Raw genomic sequence first — 24,039 nt, forward strand, 5'->3', positions numbered from 1 at the left:
GTTTTACAGGTACTGGGGGGTAAGCACATGCAAGCTCGAGAAGTCGTAAAAATTGTACAACAAAGCAAGGCCTTACAAAGAGCTGATCAAATCAAAACAGCCCCCCATTTTCAGGGGCAGCAAACCCAAGTCACTGGTGAAAAGGCAATGAAAAAAAATAAAAGCATATAAACAGCCAGTTTTGTGTTTTGTTTGTTAACCGATGTGGAAGAGGCCACTAACAAAGTCGTACAACAGCATAAACCATTCACATTTTTCTTTTAGCTGGTGAAAAGATATCACTGCTTTAGAACAGTTCACAATAGAGTCATGTTCTATTTGTGGAAAAAAAAAAAAAAAGGCATAATAGTGTACCATCAGCAAACTTTCTATCTTACAAAATGACAAAGAACAGAAAATAGGTGTCTGGGGAAACCTTTTTTGCACCAATTACCAAAATACAAGAATACAAAGACTGAAGCCATAATGAAATTTTCCAGTAAAAAGACAAGATACGGTTGTGCTGTATGCAACCCTGTACAAAAGGCCGGGGTGCTGTTTGGAGAATGCAGTCACGTGAATTATCCCCCTTAACATTTCACCCAATAACTGGATTGGCTGCAGCTTCTGTTTTAGGCTGGAAAACATTCATAAACCAGTATGGCACCAGGAATTTTTTCATCCACAACAAATGTAAAAAGTGAACAACATTGTAGAGTGACTAGACGTAGCAGACTGGCTACTTATAAATCCAATTCACACAACACAGCACTTACTGGAAAAAAAAAAATGGAAAAAAAATTAAAAAAAAATCCCCAAGACAGAGGAGAAAATTACAGCATACCCCCTCTGCTTCACAGCCATTCCTAAATCAGGTAGGCTACAAACGACTAAACCAAGAGCGCATGGGTGCATGGTGGTATGAATCCCCGAGAACAGTCCAAAGTCTTTTGCAGGATTCATTTGGGGGATGATGGTATTGTAGCAGCTTTCTGGGCTGTAGCAGATGGAAATGCTTGCATCCCAATTCCAGGTTGGAATGCAGCAAGATGCTGTGCAGGAAGGCCTGGTGTCTGATTGGGCCACTGTACTGAGTAGCCAGTGCTGCCGATTGCATTGAACTGGCAGGGGGGGTATGATTGAATTCCTCCTGCGGGAAAGTTGGGGAGTACAAGAGATGGAGAAATAGCAGCAGGAACAGTCCCGTGTATCTGAGATATTGTGGGCATCCAGGTCGATGTGAAGCCAGGGGCAGGTGATGAATTCTAGGAAAGAGGAAAAAATTAATAAATGCAAATAATATAAGACAAAAGTTACAGTAAAAAAAAAAACAACCACAAGCCAAATAAAACATATTTTTGTTCACACTATACTATCAAGTTAGAACAGCTTAAAGGACTACGTTCACCTTTCTGAACATGTTACACCTGTATTTAGGGTGCAACATGTAAAATGCTCAACCACCTCCTCTCTGCGACAGTGGGTGGGAAATCTTCTCCCCACACTAGCTGTCACATTTTGAAAACCGTACGGCTGTGTGGGAATCTAACCACACGGCTGCGTTGTTCATTTACAGTTTCTTGTGAATGAATAGACTACAAATACTGTCAGCCATTGCGGCTGACAGCTGGTAGTTCTCAATGAATTATGAGGGCACTGGTGAGTGCTCTTAGTTCACTGATCTTCCTGCTCTCAATTAACTGCCTGCCCATATCAGAGGTAGGGGCAGACAGCAATCCTGAGAGTCTGCAGGAGCCTTAGACTGCACCCGCAATCTGCTGATCTCTCACAGTCTAAACCAAGGGTCCCCAAGTCGCAAACCGGTGCTGGACAGCAGGTGGGCAAGTCAGCACAACTGCACTGCCACCCTCTCACCGCCAGAGGGCGCCCATTTTCTCTTTCTCCCAACATTACTACTTTCTTTCCTCTCTGTGATCACCTTACCTACAGAGAAGGAAGAGGGCCAAGAGGTGACAGGCTGCAGCAACACACACCCACCCAAGGTGACAGGGGTGGCGCATGCACACACGGTGACAAACTGCACATCATCATGAGGTCACAGGCTGCACCAATGCTCCCCTACACCCAGATGTGACAGACAGAGGGGTTTAGGTTGCCGAGGTCGGTCCCTGGTGCTTGGGAGGTTGGGGACCGGTGTTCTAAACAATGTCCAGATAATGGCGGAAAATTCTCATATGATGAATCCGAGATGGACAGAGATCGGAGAGCAATGCCCTGGTTAAAAGTTAAAGTGCAAAGACTAGCCTAGGCAAGAAGGAAGACCAACTTTTGCAAGACTAAAAAAGTGTTCTTTGCAAGATAAGACCATCAGTTCAGATGCTGACCTCACAGAGGTGATAGCTAATGGAAAAACAACCTTGTGGGTGATAGTAGAGAGAAATGGCTCTAAGTGGCCCAAACTGCATATTCTGAAGTGCAGAGAAAACGGGATTCAGATTTTAGAGTGTCACAAGGGAATGAACAGGAAGTCCACATAAGAGAGACCATCTGCACAAAGGTCTTAAAGAGTGACCGGGCAATGATCTCTAAAACAGAATAGTAGAAGAGATTAGAACTTTGATGGCGCCAAGAGCCAAACCCTGCTCAACATACAACTACAGGGAGAAGAAACTCCTGAGATTAATGTTCCTAAACTTGCACCAAGTGAAGTTTGCCGTCCATGTCTGACGACAGACCTTGTGGATAGTGGATTTCTAGCCTTGAGCATCACAGAAATCACAGACTCAGAGATGCTTCTTTTCCTACAGAAGCTGGGTTTCAACAGCCATGGCATTAAAGCCAGTGACTGAGAAGCAGAACAGCAAATAGGTCCTTGGGACAGCATATTCAGAACGTCTATGTCTGGCAGGGCCCATGGAAGCTAGAGGATACTCCTAAAAGAGTTTAGAATCAAGCAGGAGACAACAATACAAACTATCAACATCAGATACTATAGGGAAGAACTCTGCAGGCTGTCCTGGAATTGTTAGAGGAGTTGGAAGTGCCCGCAACGCCACTAACCTTGTGCTTAGGATCCGACAAATGATGGTAGGGATCGAGCGATATTTTTACGATATCGATATTTCGGCCACCTCTCCTGCCGATATTTTTTGCCAACATTTTGTACATTTAAAAAAAAATTAAAAAATGTTTACACTGCCATTTTACTTTTGTTTGTTTTTTATCACTGTTATTGCTGTCACAAGAAATGTAAACATCCCTTGTGACAGTAATAGGCAGTGACAGATACTCTTTATGGAGACCCCCCAAACCCCTCCTCTGCACTTCAAAGTATTAAAATGCATTTTTAAATACTTTATTTTTTAAATCTGGTGCCTTTAAGATGCCCGTAATCCGGTTAGTGATGTTATGACATCGCTTCCGGATTACTAGATCTGAAAACCCTAACGAAGCATTGGCTTTGTTTGGGTCTTAGGCCAGCTGGTGGATGTGCCGGCTGGTTGCTCGGGGCTCCCAGTGGGACAGGAGAGCCCAGGCGAGCAGTGAAATGTGGCAGGAGGGGGATATCTGCCCTTGCCTGCTTGTAATAAGCTGATATCGGCCTGCAATAAAATCGGCCTTACCGATAATCGGTCGATCCCTACATTACGGTACAACTAAGAACTTCAGGTACTCACAATCCATTACAGAGGCAGAAAAGGTTGTATTGCAGGAGGTGACCCTGTCACTGTTAGGCAACGTTAAAGATAAACAGAAGAAAACCCTTTGACCCTTGAAAGCAATGGTGAGAAACTGCTTTGTGCTGGAAAAGTAGGAAAAGGTAATGTGAGTGTACATATAACAGGTATGAGTGACCCAGTAATAAAATCTTCAATGCCTTTCAGGGAAAAAACCTGTAGAGAACAGTAATGTGCCACGCTCATAAAATGACAATCCCCAGACTTACCACAGTCATAGGCATGGACTGTGTTCTATGGCCAAGAAGCGCAGTAACCAAGTACTGAAGAGTGCCACATGCATAACCTAGTGTAATGGTCACACGGCAAGCATTCTTCACTCCCACTATGGGCACACTCTCAAGGGAGTCTTCAGGGATCAGGATTACACCAGAGGCAGTGTATCACTGCCCCTGGACCTCTAAGAGGATTGTTGCTAAAGAAAAAAAAAAAAAAATACACAAAGTATCTGGAGCTAAAAGCCAGAAGCAGAGCTTGGTGACCAAAAGGTCACATTACAGGCTAGCCCTGCAATCCTTGGTCTAGTGGGGTTAGGGTATAGCCTGCCTTCAAGGCAGCGCCGAAAATAAGATGATCCCAGTTAAGCAGATTACCAAAGAATCCTGACTGAAGGAAAAATAGAATTTTTGTACTCACCGTAAAATCCTTTTCTCTGTAATTCACCGACCGGCACAGCTCCTCTCTAACTAAATGGGTTGGTTAGCCCCATCACTGGAGATACTAGGCAAGTTGTAATACAACACTTCAGAACTTTTAGTTCCGCCCATGGGGCGGACCCTAGGCTACAACCCACAGCCTGCTCAGGCAGAACTCAGTACGTCAACAAGCAGTATAACGTAAAGAGAAAAAGGAGGGGCGGGTGCTGTATCGGTCGGTGAATTACAGAGAAAAGGATTTTACGGTGAGTACAAAAATCATATTTTCTCTTATATTCACCGACCGACACAGCTCCTCTCTGTAACTAAATGGGACGTCCCTAAGCAGTGCCAAACGAGGGGTGGGAAAAGCATTAAAACTTCATCCGCCGTGGCAAGTGGGAACTAGTGAAACTAAACCCACAAAAAAACAGCATGTGTATGGAAAAAACACCACCACATAACCGGGTATTCTCAACCGGAGAGATCCCCAACACCGCAACCATTTGCAGAAGTAATGCAACAGTGCATTAACAAAACAGTACTGTGTTTTTATCGAAAAACCAGGAAAAAAATCTCAATTGCAACTACACGGCCGCCTGCAAAACCTTGCGGCCAAAAACAGGCATCAGCCGATGCACTGATGTCTACCTTGTAGAACTTGGTAAACGTATGGACAGACGACCAGGTCACCGCCTTACACACCTGAGCGACCGACGCTTGGTGTCAGAAGGCCCAAGACGTTCCAATTGCTCTTATAGAGTGGGCCGTGACCGGAAAGGGGGGCACCTGCCCCCTCAAGGCGTAGGCTCGTACTACAATCCGTCTGATCCACCTGGAAATGGTGGCAGACGAGATCGCCATACCCTTCTTTGGACCAGCCACAGAAACAAACAGCGAGTCTGACTTCCAAAAGGGAGCCGTGGCAGACAAATACACTTTCAGAGCCCTAACCATGTCGAGAGTGTGAAGGGCCACCTCTTTGGGGTGCTTCGGCTTAGGACACAACGATGGTAATACAATGTCCTCATTGATATGAAAAGCCGCGACCACCTTCGGTAGAAAGGACGGTTGCGGTCGCAACAACACCTTATCCCTGTGGATAACCAGATAAGGCGACTTGCAGGACAAGGCTGCCATTTCCCAAACCCTCCTGGCCGTTGTGATGGCCACTAGAAAGACCACTTTCTGTGAAAGAGTCAACAGGGGAATGTCCCTAATATTTTCAAACAGCGGCTTTTGAAGCACCGACAACACCCGGTCCAAATCCCCGGTGGACGCACCAGAGGGACTACATGTCGTACCCCCTGAACAAAAGTACTCACCAATGAGTGAGACGCCAGGGGTCATTGAAAAAATGACAGCCAAGGCTGAAATTTGCCCCTTAATGCTGCTTAACGCCAATTTCTGGTTTACTCCTTGCTGAAGAAACAGCAGGATCCTTGATATAGAAAAGGAGTGTGGATGCCATCCATTCTCCTCACACATGGAGATGTAGGCCTTCCAGGTACGATGGTATATCTTCCGTGAAGAAGACTTCCGCGCCCTCAACATAGTTGGAATCTCCGAGTCTGACAGACCTCGGTTCCTCAGCACCTGGCTCTCAATAGCCATGCCGTTAAAGCCAGCGATGGTAAAGCAGGGTGAAAGATTGGACCTTGAGATAGGAGGTCCTCTCGCAATGGCAGTCGCCAGGGAGCGACTGCCACCAGACGAACCAGGTCTGCGTACCAGGGCCCCTGAGGCCAATCTGGGGCAATTACTAGAATCCCCTCGGCTTCCACTCTGCGAAGCAGACGTGGCAACAGTTTCAGTGGAGGAAAGGTGTAGATCAGCTGGTACTGATCCCATGGAGCCACCAGCGCATCTGCCCCAAGATCTCTTGTCCTAGACATGAAACTTGGCACCTTCCGATTGAGACAGGAGGCCAAAAGAGCCACATCTGGTGTGCTCCACTTCAGGCACAGCAGCCTGAATATCTCCGGATGCAATGCCCATTCTCCTGGGTCCAGCATCTGTTGACTCAGATAGTCCACCTGCCAATTTTCCACCCCCAGGATGTAAATGGCCGACAGGGCCGGTATGTTTCACTCCACCCACCGAAGTATGTGAGTGACCTCCCGAGCAGCAGCGGAGCTTCTTGTTTCCACTTGGTGATTTATGTACGCCACAGCCGTGGCGTTGTCCGACTGTATCCTGATCGGATGCCCTTGACGACACCTCGACCATGTGTGGAGGCACAGCCTGATCGCTCTCAATTCGAGCAGATAGGCAACTCGGATTCTTCCGTCGACCAGGGGCCCTGAGCTGACTGAATCCCCATCACTCCACCCCAGCCGGATAGACTGGCGTCCATAGTGATCACCGTCCATTTCAGAGGAAGGAACGATTTTCCGGACTGAATCACCGGCGACCTCAACCACCAGATCAGAGAGTCCCCGACTGGCTGGCTCACCTGGATCTGTTGATCCAGGGACAACCGAGATTTGTCCCATTTCAGAAAGATCTTTCTGCAGTACTCTGGTGTGGAACTGGGCATAAGGCACTGCCTTGAAGGAAGTTACCATGAGTCCTAGTACTCGCATGCAAAAGCGGAGCGACGACCACTTGCGGTTCATCAGTAGTTTGACCGAAGATCTGAGAGTCTGCAATTTTTCTGAAGGGAGAAAAACTCTCGCTTCCCTGGAGTCCAATAGCAAACCTAGGTACTCCAGACACTGGATCGGCACAATCACCGACTTCTTTAGGTTTAACAGCCACCCAAATACTTGCAGGGTCTGCATGGTGATCACCACATCTTCTTCTAATTCTGAGGCGGAAGATGCCCTCAGGAGGAGATAGTCTAGGTAGCCCACGATCGCGATCCTGCGTTGTCTCAGCAATGCCAATACTGGAGCCAGTACTTTGGTAATGACTCGGGGGGCTGATGCCAGGCCAAAGGGAAGAGCCACAAATTGGTAGTGGGCTTCCCCGACTGCAAAACGCAGAAATTTTTGATGCCGAAGGCATATGGGTATGTACAGGTACGCATCCTGGATGTCTAAGGACGCCAGGGAGTCCCCTTCATGGAGTGCAGCGACTATTGAGCGAACTGATTCCATTCTGAATCTCTGCAACCTTTTACAAAGTGATTAAGGGCTTTTAAGTCCAAGATCGGACATACCCCTTCCTTCTTGGGAACCACAAACAGATTTAAGTACAATCCCTGGAAGCATTCCGATTCCGGAACTGGTACAGTACTGGTCCCTCACCGCCCCCCCCAACAGGGCCTCCCGGCGAACCGGGGATACGGGTATGCTTAAGGGGAAGAATCTGTTTTGCAGCCAAGAGAGAAGCTAACTTGTAGCCTGTGGAAATCAGGTCGCAGACGCATTGGTTGGATAACCGGGAGGACCACCGGGCTGCAAACTGCCGAAGGCAATCCCCCACCCGAGATATGGATGGGGGCAAACCTTCATGCGGTAGCACTTTTGTTCGCAGGCTTGTTAGGGTTGCGGTTCCAGGGACGTTTTTGAGCGTCCATGGGGGTCCTTGTCGGGCTGGGGACCTTTTGTTGAAGCACCGGGCGGACAAAAAAGCCGCTTGTGAGTGGAAAACTAGGGCCCTTGCCTGCGGCGTGGCTCCTTAGCCTTCCTGGCCTGTGGTAGTAGAGTACTCTTACCACTAGTGGCATTTTTAACAATGTCATCTAACGAGGCTCCAAAGAGCCGGTCGCCAAGGAAGGGAAGATCCGTCAGGGATCTTTCTTGGATGCCTGTTCAGCAGACCAGCATTTTAGCCAAATCCGGCGCCTCAGCACCACAGCTGACGCTGAAGCCCTGGATAACAGAGGGAGAATATCCAGAGCCGTGTCACAGACGTATTTAAGGCCTTGCACTAGTTGGTCTGCTAGTTCCACACAGACGGGGGAGGCCTGTTGCTCTCCTAATTCGCGGTGCAAAACTTTTGCCCACTCAGTCAGTGTCTGTGACAAAAGTGTGGATGCCAGTACAGGTCGCATGGTTGACCCCACAACCTTAAACAAGGAACGAGACACCGCCTCGGCCCTCCTGTCCGTGGGATCCTTGAATGCAGGAGTCCCCTCAACCGGGACCGTGGTTACTTTGTTTAACCTGGATACTGGGGGGTCCACAACCATTTCTTGAGAAGGCTTTCCTCAAAAGGGTAGCACACCGCCATGTATTTGTAGACCGAAAAGGTCCGTTGTGGGCGACCCCATTCCTTGGGAATAAACTTATCGAAATAAGTCAGATACGGGAACACCTTAGGTGAACGCGCTGGCTTGCGGGACCCAAAGGGGACCAGTACATCAGCAGAGGGATCCGCTGCCTCCTGAATCTTCAGGGTATAACGCACAGCTGGGATAAGTGCTCCAACAAGCGCTTTGTCGCGCACGGACCTGGACGGGGACTCATCCTCACTGTCCGAACGGTCCTGGTCAGCGTCATCTGACAAAACAGAGCAGGGGTCACCGTCCTCAGCAGGACCCGAGTCTGCATCAGAGCTCTCCCCAGAGGACGGGGGGGGGGGGGGGGGCATGGTCCGCTTTTTAGCACCTTTCTTCCCACGTACTGCCTCTATCTTGGCAATAAACAAATTAAGGACCGCTGTAAGGGTGTCCATAGGGACTGCACAGTCCGCAGGTGACTCGGTTGCAATTGCCTGGATTTCAGGGGAAGAGACACCAGTTTCTGAAGCCATGCTGACCATACCCTGTCTGCCACCCGAAGGGGACTTAGGACAGTGACAGTCCCACCCTCCTGCTGCCGCTGGCGAGGGGCTCTAACCCGCTGGACTCACCATTCTGGGCCGCTCTGTGCTGTATTACTGCAATGCCTGGTGATCCTCAGCACTCCCAGATGCAGAGATAGCAGAAAAACTGTCATGGCCGGCCAGTCGCACGATCGGTGAATGATCGGTGGACGATCAAACCCACATGTTCAAAACACAGGATAACCTTCCCAGCACTCTGATGACCGAACAGGAAGTAGGAGGGTCCAGAGGCAGCTGCTAGAGCGCAAAAACGTGGTCTGGCTACAAGAAAATGGCTGCTGGTGTTCTCAATAGGGAATCACCAGAAAAATGGCCGACTTAAGCCAGTCTGACCCTTGCCCATACTTAAAATGGCTGCCGAACAGCGCTCTGAGGGACTAGAAAGAACATGTGGCAAGGCACAGCGCTGCACCAACACAGGGGGATGGCTACACAGGCATCCAGCGGGACTAAGCTTCAGGACCCAGGCACCCAGCACAGCTAAAACACCCAGGTGAGAGCCCAGACACACACACACACACACCGCTCAGCACATGTGCAGCCCCCCCCCCCCCCCGTGAGGGGGGGAAAGGAGGGAGTCAAGGACCGGGGAGAGAAGAGAGGGGGTGAGGGGGGCCCCCCGAATCGACCTCCCAGGGAATGCCCAGCTGCTCCACCCTGCCAGGCAGGGAGAGCTGTAATTTCCAGTCCTGAAGCTGGGAGACATTCCACTGTAGTCAGCTCCTGATCAGTACAGGGAAGACTACTGGCCTCGGCATACTGTGACGCAGACATCAGTAGCCCAGTCATATGTACGCCCCGGAGCATAAAGCTCACCGACCACCTCTGGAGCTGAGGTATGTCATGGCCTGCCAAGCCTTAGCTGCGACCTGCACACGCTCGCTGGCCAGACTGGGGAGACTACAAGGATAAGCGAACCAGCCTGTCACCCAGCCGGCTCTTGATAGACGATCACAGGATCATTCATCTTGCACAAAAAGCCAAGCTTCTGCATCAAAAACCACGGACCTATGGGCCCGCAGGGTTCCTAGGTCTATCTCCTTCGCTATGCAAGAAAAAACTGAGTTCTGCCTGAGCAGGCTGTGGGTTGTAGCCTATGGACTGCCCCGTGGGCGGAACTAAAAGTTCTGAAGTGTTGTATTGCAACTTGCCTAGTATCTCCAGTGATAGGGCTAACCAACACATTTAGTTACAGAGAGGAGCTGTGTCGGTCCGTGAATATAAGAGAAAATAGACTGACCAAAAAAAAAAAAAAAAAAGGTAAAAATTGTCAGGAAAACGGAGGTAAATGTTTCTACAAGGAGAAAGTGTCTATCCTCCTAGGACACTAGCAAAAAACTAAATCATGTTAGGGGTTATACTTGGCTAGCCAACAGCATTTTACCTTTGCCAATGTCCAATTCCACCTAAAGGCAGCATGCCAATATGAAATCTTATATTAACTAAACATTTTTTGCTTTTACTTACAATTACGGTTTTCCACTTCCAGGTTGAGTGAGTCACTGGTGAAGTAGCTCTGGCTTCACACCTGCATCCTGGGAAGGCAACATCACCGGTGCCTTCCTGGGAAATCTCGTTGGTACACTGAGTTCTCAGGGGCAAGCCATTTTCCCCCCTCAGATAATGTGCACGGTTCCAAGAGGCAAACCCAGAGTTCCAGAAAGTAAAAGGGAGATGGAATCATCTGCCCTTAATCAAGATGATTAAGGCCACTGTGCGAAGCATAGGGAGGAAAAGAAAAAGAAAGTGTGCAAAGAATAAAAAACCCACGGTTATCCAAGTATCTGTTTGTAGATTGCCATTACTAAACATTTCTAAAACCTGGTACACACTTAAGAGTTTTTTTTCATTCAACTAAAAAGAAAAGAAAAAAAAAAAACTGTCAGTCTCTGTCAGAGCAGCTGTACTAACTATGGAAAGTTCGTACAGTGATCTCCCCTGCTGAACTGTTGTGTTCTGACAGGGCCGTCCCCCCAGCCAGAACAATCCGATCAGAGTTCTCCGCCATTGGCTGAGAGCGCCAATCGGGAGTTGGTCGGGTGCTGGTTTTCCAGCATACTCGTCCAACAGAAGTCGGCTGAACGGCCCGTTTGTCAGACAGGGTGGCATACACACGGGCTGAATTTCAGACTTTTTTTTTTTTTTTTTACTGGCCAATGTTTCCAAACATTCGGCCCGCGTATATGGGGCTTAAAGGTGCCCTTGTTGTAATGTTTAAGATAAGTTCCTATTTAAGATAAAAGTTTTAACAATAGATATACTGAACTAGAAGGTACTAATTGAGATAATATACAAAGCTTGGGTCACAGATTTAGGTATATCAGCTGTAGGTAAAGTTGGCCATAGATGGATTGAATCTTGGCCGGTTCAGAAGGGACCATTTGAGATTCGACCCATCTATGGGTAGGTTGGTTTTACCAAAGTCAATCCATTAATTAACTTCAGTACAACCAGCCTTTCAGATTTTTTATTTTTTTTTAAAGGCAGCTACCAGTAATTGTGTTCTGCCGGTGGGGAAGGCTCCCCGTAAACAGAACACAATAGCAATGCGGGAGTGATGCCTCCATTAACACTGACTGTGTGAAAATCGTATAACCTATGAGCTGCTTAAGCCAAGCAAGAATAGCACCACTGTTTTCTTACCTCATGAACCCGATTCCAGCTGTCTGGCTCTGAGCGGTTCTGGTTCTGTTTGATCTGATTTAGACTGGGTTTTTGAAGAGCGTTGCCTGCATTCTCCTTGGCCCAGTCATCCACTAATTTGTGCAATTCATCTGTGAACATGCTCTTCTTCTCTGTAACAGACTGCTGACCAGCATCAGAATTGCTCTCTATGCACTGCTGGTCTAAAAAGTGAAGAGAAAAGGTCAGTCTACAGTCTGCTTTTCCATGATCAGTACTTTACAAAATGTTATTAAAGTAACATATACTGTATATTAGTAGCACAATTTTAATTCTCTTTTCTTGGGCTCCTAGTCCTGTTTCGTGCCCCCTGCAAAAGTCTCACATGTACGCTGAAGTGTGAGACTTTACGGGGACTGCAATTATTAGACTTAAAACATATTTCTGGTGTAAAGTGCAACATGCTCCAGTACCTCTCCCCACACCCCAATCCCCCAGCAGGCAGGGGTTCCTCTCCCTGCACCCAAAACCGCATATGAAAACAGCACAGCTCTGCAGAGCCCTGCTGGTACAGCGGAATCATTCATTCACAGCAATCTGAGAATGAACTATGAATCCCATCTAACACTGAGGCAGACGGCTTGTAATTGACAATGGACTGTGAGGGCGCTTATGAATTCCCTCATAGCCTAGTGAACTGCCCTCCAGCGTTCTAACAAAAAAACCTGGACGGCAGAGGACATGTCTGTAGGGGCCAAACAATCGACCCATAATCCACTGATCGCGGATATAATGCTCTGCAGTCTCCTGAGCCAGAAATAAGAAATGTAACTTTTTTTCTTTTAGCTGCAAAAATATGTGCATTTAGTATTTTTTGCAGAAAGGTGAACTTTGTTTGGGCCAATGCTTTTCTCGAATGGCTCGGAAGCATTCAAGCCAACACAATTTTTTTCTGCCAGCAGATGCAAGGTTGCCCACACTTCTGAGAAGAGCATCTCATGCTGTGTGTAGCTAATGTACTACAGTATGATAGTGTACAGTAGCAGAATCACTTAGTAATAGAAATAGATGTTAATTTTTTTTAAATAAATATTTTATAGGTAGCTTGCGCTCTCCTACAGTGAGCCAATATACCACCTAGTGCCCGCTGGTCAGGGTGGTCTAATCCGACCTTTGAATGTCTACATATTAAGTTATTTGGAACATTTTAATATAATTCTTTGTGTACTAATCTATAAGTGGTCCAAATATATTGCGAGCTAACCTATTAAAGGAGTTGTATAGTCTGCAGGTGTGCAGCAGCAGCCCTTAGCCCCCCTATTACTTACCTGAACCCCCTCTCTATCCAGCAATGTCCACAATTGTCTCGGCCATCTGAGACTCTCCCTCCTGATTGGCTGAGACACAGCAGCAGCGCCATTGGCTCCCGCTGCTGTCAAAGTCAGTCGGCCAATCAGGGGAGAGAGGGGGTGGGGCCGGGCTTCAGCTCCGTGTCTGAATTGACACAGGAAGCTGTGACTCGGCTCAGGTGCCCCCACAGCAAACTGGGGGGCACGGAACACAGATGGAGGGACCCGAGAAGAGGAGGATCAAGGGCTGCTCTGTGAAAATCCACTGCAGCAGAGCAGATAAGTATAACAGGTTTTTTTTTTTTTATATATATATAAAAATTAAAGACTTTACAATCACTTTAATCACGCTGCTACGTCTGAGAAAATAAGCTAACACATGCAATGTTTCTCGTAGTTAAAAATTCTCCCTGAAGAAGCAACAGGCGAAACAGGTTGGAGACATCTACTTGCAGCTTAAAATGATCACAATTTTTACTTTTTTTATCATTTATGTTACAATGTTTAATACTGTGGTTGGATTTCATGTATTCAGTAAATTTGTCATTTTTAACTTGATATGTTATTCTGGTATGTTTAAACTCATACTTTTTCGATCTGTGCTGGTTTAACAATAATGTTCTCCCAGGAACGATTGTACCTTGGTGCTGTTCAATGGGTTCTATATTATTGTACTAATTAGTAATAGAAATTGTTATGGCCTGAGCGAACAATTTTTTAAAGAAACCAGGAATTCAACTTTAAATTAGACAAAATGAAAACTAAATGTAGCCAAAACACCCCTTTGCCCCATTCTTATGAATATAGGACAAGTGATACTATTTGTGAGCATCAGAAGTTGCATGTTCATAATTCTGAAACTCGCATACACACAATCAGACATTCTGACAACAAAATCCATGGGATTTTTTCCGACGGATGTTGGCGCAAACATGTCTTGCATACACGGACACACAATGTTTTCGGAAATTCCGAACGTCAAGAACGTGGCGACGTACGACGAACCGAGAAAATTGAAGTTCAATAGCCAGTGTAGCTCTTCTGCTTGATTCCGAGCATGCGTAGAACTTTGTGCTTCGGAATTGTTGTTGGAAAATTTGAGATCCAGAGCTTAAATTTTGTGTGGTGCAAATTCCGATGGAAAATGTCAGATGAGCCTACACAAGGTCAGAATTTCTGACAAAAAGCTCCCATCGAACATTTTCTGTCATAAAATCCGACCGTGTGTACGCAGCATTACAGTCACTACTTTTGGCGCAGGAATAGCAAAGTTTGAGGCCTCATGCACACCGAACGTTCTTGGATGTTTTCACAACAGCTGTTTTTGGCTTCAGACATTTTTTTCTACAGTTAATAAACTCTCCATCATGTTATCCTAGGTTATCCTATGTGCCCATGCACACATTGGTTGTAATCAGCTGTTTTTGGCTGGGGAGTTTTGTGGCTTAAAAAAAATAAAAAAAAATAAAAAAAAATAAAAAACTTGTGGGTTCTGAGAGGAGTTTTTCAGCTGTAAAAATACTGATAAATGCCGATAAACGCTCAAAAACATGCCTCACCATCATTTTACGTTTTTGATCCATTAGAAAAAAAAAAGCGCCAACACGGAAAAAAGCTATTGCAAAAACTCAACTGTAAAGCTACTGCCGTTTTTTTATAACGTTATTTTAACATCCAGCGTGCATGAGGCCTTAAAGTGGTTGTAAACCCTTACAACACACTTTGACCTACAAGTAAACCTAGATTAAGGCTTACCTGTAGGTCCAAGAAATATCTCCTAAACCTACATGGTTAAGGAGAAATTTGTCCGAACACAGGCACCGCTGTCTACGGCGTATGCGCAGGCACACTGAGCTCGGCATTTTCAACAATGGAGCTGTCGCGCGTGTCGGCTCCCCTGTGACAGCGGCGGAGCTGCGAGACCCCACCAAGAAGATGGATGCGCTGGACTACAGGGGACAGCGGTGACTTTGCTGGCTCCTGTGTCAGGTAAGTGACACATTATGGACTACTATGCGATGCATAGTAGTCCATAATGCTTTGCCTTTGCAGGGAATGAAAGAGGAAGTAAACTCATCAGGGGTTTACTTCCTCTTTAAGCACTTTTAGCACTAAAACCTACTGTACTCTCTGCTTCATATAAACTCGATATTTGCGTATTTGATGTTCTGAAGCAGCAAATATTGTACTTGAAGATCCATGATAGGAATAGTAGAGTCTTGTACCATGTTAACCATCAATCAGTTCAGAAAGTGTGAGACTTTATTAGCCAATTAAGTTTTTAAAAGATGCAAGCTTTCTTTCAAGGCTGGGCTCACACCTATGTGAATTGACAGGAGATTGTGACCGGCTCTCTATGGAGCAGGTTCACATATCTCCACTGCAGCTATGAAGCAGCTTGTACAGGAACACTGTGTGTCTTTGGCTCCGTTTCAGGGCCAAATTCAGGCAAAAATTCGGCCCGATTGGTCTCTGAAACGGAGAACAGGGATGCACCAGACCCCTGCTCCAAGCCACATCAGCCGGAGGTGTGAACCCAGCCTTAATGTTTTCCCAAAACAGTTACATTGAAGGCATGTCTGTGGTGATAACAGGCACAGTTGCCAGCATGCATAAGTGGTGATAAATTTACTCTTCTCCTTGAATGGTCCCCATCCTTCCCTAGGTGCCAGTCTTCAGCCATCTTCATTGGTTGGCGTGACCTTACTCCTGCACATACACAGGAGTGGAGTAATCCTGGCACACAGGGACTATGCCAGTGATGTAAGCTGAGCTGCACATAGCTCAGATTACAAGCCACAAAAGACAGCAAGCAGGTAGGTGTATTTTATTGCAATAGAGAAATTGCATGTCTCTTCTGCAATTTTCTATTGCATGTCTCTTCTGCAATTTTCTATTGCATGTCTCTTCTGCAATTTTCTATTGCATGTCTCTTCTGCAATTTTCTATTGCATGTCTCTTCTGCAATTTTCTATTGCATGTCTCTTCTGCAATAGAAATTGCATGTCTCTTCTGCAATAGAAATTGCATGTCTCTTCTGCAATAGAAATTGCATGTCTCTTCTGCAATAGAAATTGCATGTCTCTTCTGCAATAGAAATTGCATGTCTCTTCTGCAAAAGAGCTAACCTGCTCCCAGTTTTTTTATTTTTTGGTAATTTTCTGTTTATTGGTCTTTATATAAAAGTTACAAACACAACTTTCAACCCTGCAGGGCTCAAAAATAGGCCCCAACAAACAAGCACATGGAAAAACATCCCCCCCCCCATCTGCCCAGCCGCCTCCCAGTTTGACAGCTGTATGCCATCTCTTGACTGAACAGTCAAGCCCATAAATCACTATCGTCATAGCTGATTGTGTGGGCAGTACCATGGCAACTGCAGATCAATGTAAAGGGCCTAGTTGTAGTTGTCCTTAGTTGTAAAGTATAGGTGGTTTAAGATACCCTAAAGCTGAATCACCGCTTTATGCCCAAACCTTTCCCATGAAGCCATGACCCCAACTGATAAACTTTACTTCTAAACCTGGACCTAATTGCAGGTCCTAAACCTTATCTTCACACCCTAACTCTAACCCCACAAGCAAAACCATAAGTCAAACATCGATACTACTTTTCTACTGTCGCGACATAAACAAAAAAAAAACCCGGAGGAAAGCCTTGGATATAACTCGTTTCAGGGGAATGTCCCCCTTTCTCAAGATGCTTGAGAAAGGGGAGGCATGCCCCAAAACAAGTCATAACCATTGCAACCTGCTACTGTCTCCCAGCTAGTGCTCTGTATACTGATGTAGCCATCTGAGCCATACACAATCTCCCTATGTATACAGGACTGATGCTGTGGGCGGCTGTGGCTTCCTTTCCCCAGCACATTTGCATTAGCAGCAGTCGCACAAAGGGGGAGTAAGGCTTTCCAGTTGCAGGGCAAGACCCCTGGCCAGGCCATCTTAGATTCTGTTGATTTTTAAAGGCACGCTGGTATTGAACATGCGATTGCATTCACCTATTTACATAAATTTTAAATACAAATCAGCTCCAAAAATCATACAGCAACAGTGCCAAGTAACACGACAGATTAGAAGACACTTTCTATACAAATCCTACCATTTTAAGTACCCACCTGAGTGCACAATTCCATTGTCCATGTGTGTGAAAGAATGGGTCCTGCTCCGCTGCTTATTTTTCAGTGACCTGGGACGACGTGGGGACATTTGCTGGGAGGAAGTATCAGAGACCTGTGCTTTGTTCTCTCTCAAAGAACGTAAGCGTATGTATACTTCCTGGAGTTCTCGGTTCTGCTGGGCCTGTAAAGTTACAACCTCTTGAATGTGCCTGTGGTGTGAACAAACACAACATTTACCAAAATATATTTGGAGGCGTGTATAATACAGTGTATATTTTAAAGGAAGCAACTACATAAAAACGGAAGCGTGAAACAAAATGCCCAGAAAACGTCAAAGCGTGAGAATAAGGTCTGCTCCTGACCATCCTCCCGTGCAAAACGTAGACAAAGAGAGAAAGGCTGACCTATCCTGACGTTTATAGAGGCACGGTAACTTTGCCCATTTGGGGCATGGTTACAGTTCTTGAACAGGCAACATTGGCTAGGCATCAGTGAGATGGGGGAATGTTCTTTTACCCTGACCCTGCCCTAAATTGGCAAAGTTACAGTACCCATGTCCTTAATTACTCCTGCTGTGTACTATCCACAGGGATTAGAGGACAGGCATGTCAGCACAAATCTAATCATTGGAGGAGACAGGCTGAGTTCCCAGCACAGCCAGAAAACTGGCCACATGCCTAGTGTGGTCTGCTTTTGATAGGAAATTAGAGGGATCAGCAGGAACTCCAAGGATTTCACACAAAAGGAAGCAATACAGAGAGAATAGGATACTTTTTTTTTTTTTTTTTTTAACACACGTATATGGTACAGCCGGCAAATACACTATATTACCAAAAGTATTGGGATGTCTGCCTTTACACACACGAACTTTAATATTCAGTTGTCCCACCCTTTGCAGCTATAACAGCTTCAATCCTTCTGGGAAGGCTGACCACAAGGTTTAGGAGTGTGTCTATGGGAACGTTTGAAAATTCTTCCAGAAGCGTATTTGAGAGGTCAGGCACGGATGTTGGACAAGGCGGCCTGTCTCGCAGTCTCCGCTTGAAATCATCCCAAAAGGTCTTCGATCAAGTTGAGGTCAGGGCTCTGGGGTAGAGAAACCTGACTGCACAAACTCATCCATGTCTTTATGGGCCTTGCTTTGTGCACTGGTGCACAGTCATGTTGGAACAGGAAGGGCCATTCCCAAACTGTTCCCACAAAGTTAGAAACATGAAATTGTCCGAAATGTCTTGGCATGCTGACACCTTAAGAGTTCTCTTCACTGGAACGAAGGGTCCAAGCCCAACCCCTGAACAACCCCACACCATAATCCCCCCTTCACCCAAATGATTTGGACCAGTTCACAAAGCAAATTCCATGTAAGCAGTGTATGTAGGCCAGTCAAGTTCTTTCACCCCAAAAAACTCACCCATCCAAGTCATGTTGGAACAGGAAGGGACCATCCCCAAACTGTTCTCACAAAGTTGGGAGCATGAAATTGTCCAAAATGTCTTGGTATGCTGACGCCTTAAGATTTCCCTTCACTGCAACTAGGGGGCCAAGCCTAACCCCTGAAAAACAACCCCACACCCTAATCCCCCCTCCACCAAATGGTTTGGACCAGTGCACAAAGCAAGGAAGACATTAGGCTAGATTAGATGACTAGTTGTTAGAATGATGTTTAAGTTGGCTATGTTAATTATCTTACGGTGTACAGTTTGCATTGTTAGGGTAATGTGATCAGGCTCTTACATCATCATCTTGTGTGCTAAATTCTGTGTGAATTTACAATAAAAGAGTGTTCCAGTTTGCACCCAGCTAGTGTCATCTAGTCCTTGGGTGCATTATTCAGCTATAATACCTTGTTCCTGGTTCCAGACTGGAGGCAGCTGTATCTTGACGGAGGCACACAAGCGGGCTGCCAGATGTTCTGTCACAATACCCATCTGCTGTACATGTACAGGGCCTTGCGAAAGTATTCGGCCCCCTTGAACTTTTCAACCTTTTACCACATTTCAGGCTTCAAACATAAAGATATAACATTTTTATTTTTTGTGAAGAATCACCAACAAAAGTGGGACACAATTGTGAAGTGGAACGAAATCTATTTGATTTTTGAAACTTTTTTAACTAATAAAAAAAATGAAAAGTGGGGCGTGCAAAATTATTCGGCCCCCTTGCGTTAATACTTTGTAGAGCCACCTTTTGCTGCGATTACAGCTGCAAGTCACTTGGGGTATGTCTCTATCAGTTTTGCACATCGAGAGACTGAAATTCTTGCCCATTCTTCCTTGCAAAACAGCTCGAGCTCAGTGAGGTTGGATGGAGAGCGGGTTTTCATCCAGAATGGTCCTGTATTTGGCTGCATCCATCTTCCCCTCAATTTTAACCATCTTCCCTGTCCCTGCTGAAGAAAAGCAGGCCCAAACCATGATGCTGCCACTACCATGTTTGACAGTGGGGATGGTGTGTTGAGGGTGATGAGCTGTGTTGCATTTACGCCAAACATATCGTTTTGCATTGTGGGCAAAAAGTTCGATTTTGGTTTCATCTGACCAGAGCACCTTCTTCCACATGTTTGGTGTGTCTCCCAGGTGGCTTGTGGCAAACATTAGACGAGACTTGGTCTGATACTCCTTCCATTTCAAAATGATCACTTGCACAGTGCTCCTTGGGATGTTTAAAGCTTGGGAAATCTTTTTGTATCCAAATCCGGCTTTAAACTTCTCCACAACAGTATTACAGACCTGCCTGGTGTGTTCCTTGGTCTTCATGATGCTCTCTGCGCTTTCAACAGAACCCTGAGACTATCACAGAGCAGGTGCATTTATACAGAGACTTGATTACACACAGGTGGATTCTATTTATCACCATCAGTCATTTAGGACAACATTGGATCATTCAGAGATCCTCGCTGAACTTCTGGAGTGAGTTTGCTGCACTGAAAGTAAAGGGGCCGAATAATTTTGCACGCACCACTTTTCAGTTTTTTATTTGCTAAAAAAGTTTAAAATATCCAATAGATTTCGTTCCACTTCACAATTGTGTCCCACTTGTTGGTGATTCTTCACAAAAAATTAAAATTTTATATCTTTATGTTTGAAGCCTGAAATGTGGCAAAAGGTTGAAAAGTTCAAGGGGGGGCCGAATACTTTCGCAAGGCACTGTATATACACTCACTGGCCACTTTATTAGATATACCTTGCTAGTACCGGGTTGGACCCCCTCCTTTTGCCTTAAACACTACCTTTACTCCTTGTGGCATAGAGTCAACAAGGTGTTGGAAACATTCCTCAGAGCTTTTGCTCCATAGTGACATAGTAGCATCACACAGTTGCTGCAGATTTGTTGGCTGCACATCCATGATGCAAATCTCTGTTCCACCACATCCCAAAGGTGCGCTATTGGATTGAGATCTGGTGATTGTGGAGGCCATTGGAGTACAGCGATCTCACTGTCATGTTCAAGAAACCAGTGGTCAGATTTGAGCTTTGTGACATGGAGCATTATCCTGATGGAAGGAGCCATCAGATGGGTACACTGTAGTCATAAAGGGATGGACATGATCAGCAACAATACTCAGGTAGGCCGTGGTGTTTAAACCATGCTCAACTGGTACTAAGGGGCCCAAAGTGTGCCAAGAAAATATGCCCTCCACACCATTACACCACCAGCCTGAACCAGCGATATAAGGCAGGATGGATCCCATGCTTTCATGTTGTTTACGCCAAATTCTGATCCTATCATCTGAAGGTTGCAGCTGAAATTGAGACTCGGGCAACGTTTTTCCAATCTTCTATTGTCTAATTTTGATGAGCCTGTGCGAATTGTAGCCTTAGTTTCCTGTTCTTAGCCGACAGGAGTGGCACCCAATGTGGTCTTCTGCTGCTGTAGTCCACCTGCTTCAAGGTTCAATGTGTTGTGCATTCAGAAAGGGTATTTTGCATGGCTCGGTTGTAACGAGCGGTTAATTGAGTTACTGTTGCCTCAAACCAGTCTGCCCATTCACCTCGGACATCAAACAAGGGATGTTATTCCACACAACTGCCGCTCACTGGATGTTCTCTCTTTTTCGGACCATTCCCTGTAAACTCTAGAGATGGTTGTGTGTAAAAATCCCAGTAGATCAGCAGTCTTTGAAATGCTCAGACCAGCCCGTCTGGCACCAGCAACCATGCCACGTCCCAAGTCTTTTAAAACCCCTTTCTTCCTATTCTGATGCTTTGTTTGAACTCCAGCAAGTTGTCTCCATCACGTCTAGATGCCTAAATGCACTGAGTTGCTGCCATGTGATCAGCTGATTAGCAATTGCCAAGCAACTGAACAGGGGTACCTAATAAAGTGTCTGGTGAGTGTATATACTACACCGATTTTTGCTGTACAGGTATACATAACACTACACTGCTCAGCTCTACAGGTATACATATATTACACTTAACCACTGTACATAGCCCACACACTAAGTGTAAACACTATATATACATTTAGGACCATATATATTTTGGCAAAGGCACAATTTTCATACTTTTGGCTTTGTATGCCACCAGAATAAAATTAAAACCAAACAATGCAGATTCATTTGAACACCACGGGACACAGCTCCACGGGATGTCCCAGAGCAATTTTATCTGAGGGGAGGGGGAGACACAAAAAGTAGGGTGCAATCAGACCTGAGGACCTATATTGCTGCCTGCAGCACACTGCGCCCAAAGGCAATATCCTCATGTCTTCTCACAAGCACCTGATAGAATTTGGTGAATGTATGGACTGAAGACATTTGAAAAGGTGGCACTTTCCTCTTCAAACCATAAGCTTGAATAATTACTTTCCGAATCCACTGCTCCCCAACCAGAAAGGCTGGCATCTGTTAATACCACCTTCCAGATAACTGGTAAGAAGGATATCCCTTTTCCGCAGATTCTTGGGTACCAACCAACAAATGAGGCTCTGACACACTATTGGCGATAAAGGCATTGGAAAATCTAACACCTGGACAGTGTTCAAGGCAGACAGGATACTAGTCTCAAATTAAATTGAGCATAGGGAACTGCATCGAATGAAGCCAACATCTTTCCCAACATCATACAAAGGCGAATAGAAGGGCCGTTCTTCGCCCTGACTATCTGAACCAGCTCTTTATGGCGCTTATTTTTGTCTGGGGTAAAAATACCCTCTTCTGGGTTGTATCTGTAACCAGACCCAAGTACTCTAGTCTTACTGGTTTTAAAGAAGACTTCTCTAGGTTGAGGACCCAACCTAGGTATTCCAGGTAGTTGATTGTGGTGACCAAGTTCTGGTCTAAGCGGGCTACCGACCAGTCTATTAAGAGCAGGTTGTCTAGGTAAGCTATAATTGTTATACCCTGAGCCCTTAATCTGGACAGAGGAGGGGCCAGGACCTTTGTAAACACCTGAGGTAAAGTAGTTAGACCAAAAAGGTAGAGCTACAAACTGAAAATTACGTTTTTCCACTTCAAAACACAGATCTTTCTGATGAGCAGGGGAAATAGGTACATGAAGGTATGCATCCTTGATGTCTATTGATCTTTGAGAGTCTGACATCTCCATTTGGCTTTGGCACAGTGAAAAGGTTTGAATAAAACCCCAACCTCTGCTCTTCCACGGGAACCACCGTGATTACTTTTTGTGACAAAAGTCGCTCCAACTCTTGAGAGAGAGAGAGAGAGACTTCTTTTTCTCTGGGTCTTTGGGAACATTTGATCTGAGCAAACGAGGAAATGGGAATTCTCTGGACTCTAGTTTGTAACCTAGAGTTATTGTGGAGACCACCCATCTGTCCTGACAATCCTCCTGCCAGGCCCTTGAGAACTGTAGCAGTTCACCTCCACCCCAATCAAACGAGCGGGGGCAGCCCTTCATAAAGAAGCTTTAGCATTCTGTCTTGTAGATTTCCTCCCCCAGGACTTCTTTTATCCCCGAGATTGACTCGGAGTTTTACCTCTTGAACCTGACATGGAGGCCATTGTGACTGCCTGGAGGCTGATGCCCCTAGCACTGGAGAAAGATCCCATTTAAATGAGGGAGGTTTACTCCTTTTCTTAACTGGCAAAAGGGTACTTTTCCCACTTGATTTTTTGGATATAATTTCTCATTGTGCCAACTGCAACACACAAAGCCGCTGGCAGCTTGGCTAACTCCTGGGCCAGCTGTTCAGGTTGAGCTACTGAACCTGCCAAGGAAAAAAATGTTTTTTTAACAGGAATTCAAATTTTTTATCGGTTGGATCCCTAAGCATTTGAGCGTTGTCAACAGGACAAGTCAATCTTATTTACAGAGGATCTAGCAGCTTCAATTTCTGGTATACCCCACATCTTTGTAAATTTTTCCTCCATAGGATAAAGTGTTGAAAACTTTTTAGGAGGGAAAAAATGTTTATCTGGATGATCACACTCAGAATAAATAAGTTTTACAGCAATGAATGAACAGGAAAAGCATTCACAGCTTAACCACTTGCCGTCCGCCGCACGACGATGTACGTCGACAGAATGGCACGGGCAGGCATAAGGGCTTACATGTACGTCCTTGCCTTCCCGCGGGTCGGGCCCCCGCCCGGTGCCTGCGGCGGTCGGTATTCGTTCGGGAGCGATCCCGGATGAGGGGACGGCCATTCATTCATGGCCACCCCCTCGCGATTGCTCCCGACGAATGAAAATCCTCCGTGACATCACTTCCTCTCCTGTAATGTAAACACAGGAGAGGAAGTGATGTAATCTCTCCTCCGTGTAGGTATTTTTCGTTCCGACACCGAGGAGAGAGGATCGGTGAGTTGCACCAACACGACACTACACAGTAGAACATGCCAGGCACACTCACACCCCCCCGACCCCCAATTACCCCTGCCCCCCAGTCACAGTGACACCA

At 45.9% G+C, this 24,039-nt stretch overlaps 1 protein-coding gene across 1 annotated transcript in view; it reads right to left on the bottom strand.

Annotated features, from left to right (window-relative positions):
• Window positions 1–404: 404 nt before the first annotated feature.
• WNK3 (WNK lysine deficient protein kinase 3) overlaps window positions 405–24,039 on the bottom strand; it is a 214,588-nt gene continuing 190,953 nt past the window's right edge. Inside the window, exons 22-24 of the mRNA XM_077478893.1 lie at window positions 17,174–17,385; window positions 11,729–11,931; window positions 405–1,244 (exon numbers count right to left, since the gene is read on the bottom strand). Of these exons, the coding sequence (XP_077335019.1) occupies window positions 939–1,244; window positions 11,729–11,931; window positions 17,174–17,385 (721 nt within the window). The 3' untranslated portion in view covers window positions 405–938. The remainder of the gene's footprint in view (window positions 1,245–11,728; window positions 11,932–17,173; window positions 17,386–24,039) is intronic.

This window comes from Lithobates pipiens, unplaced genomic scaffold (assembly GCF_037356315.1).
Source record: "Lithobates pipiens isolate NorthernLeopardFrog02 unplaced genomic scaffold, aLitPip1_a1.2 Scaffold_1, whole genome shotgun sequence".
NCBI lineage: Eukaryota > Metazoa > Chordata > Amphibia > Anura > Ranidae > Lithobates > Lithobates pipiens.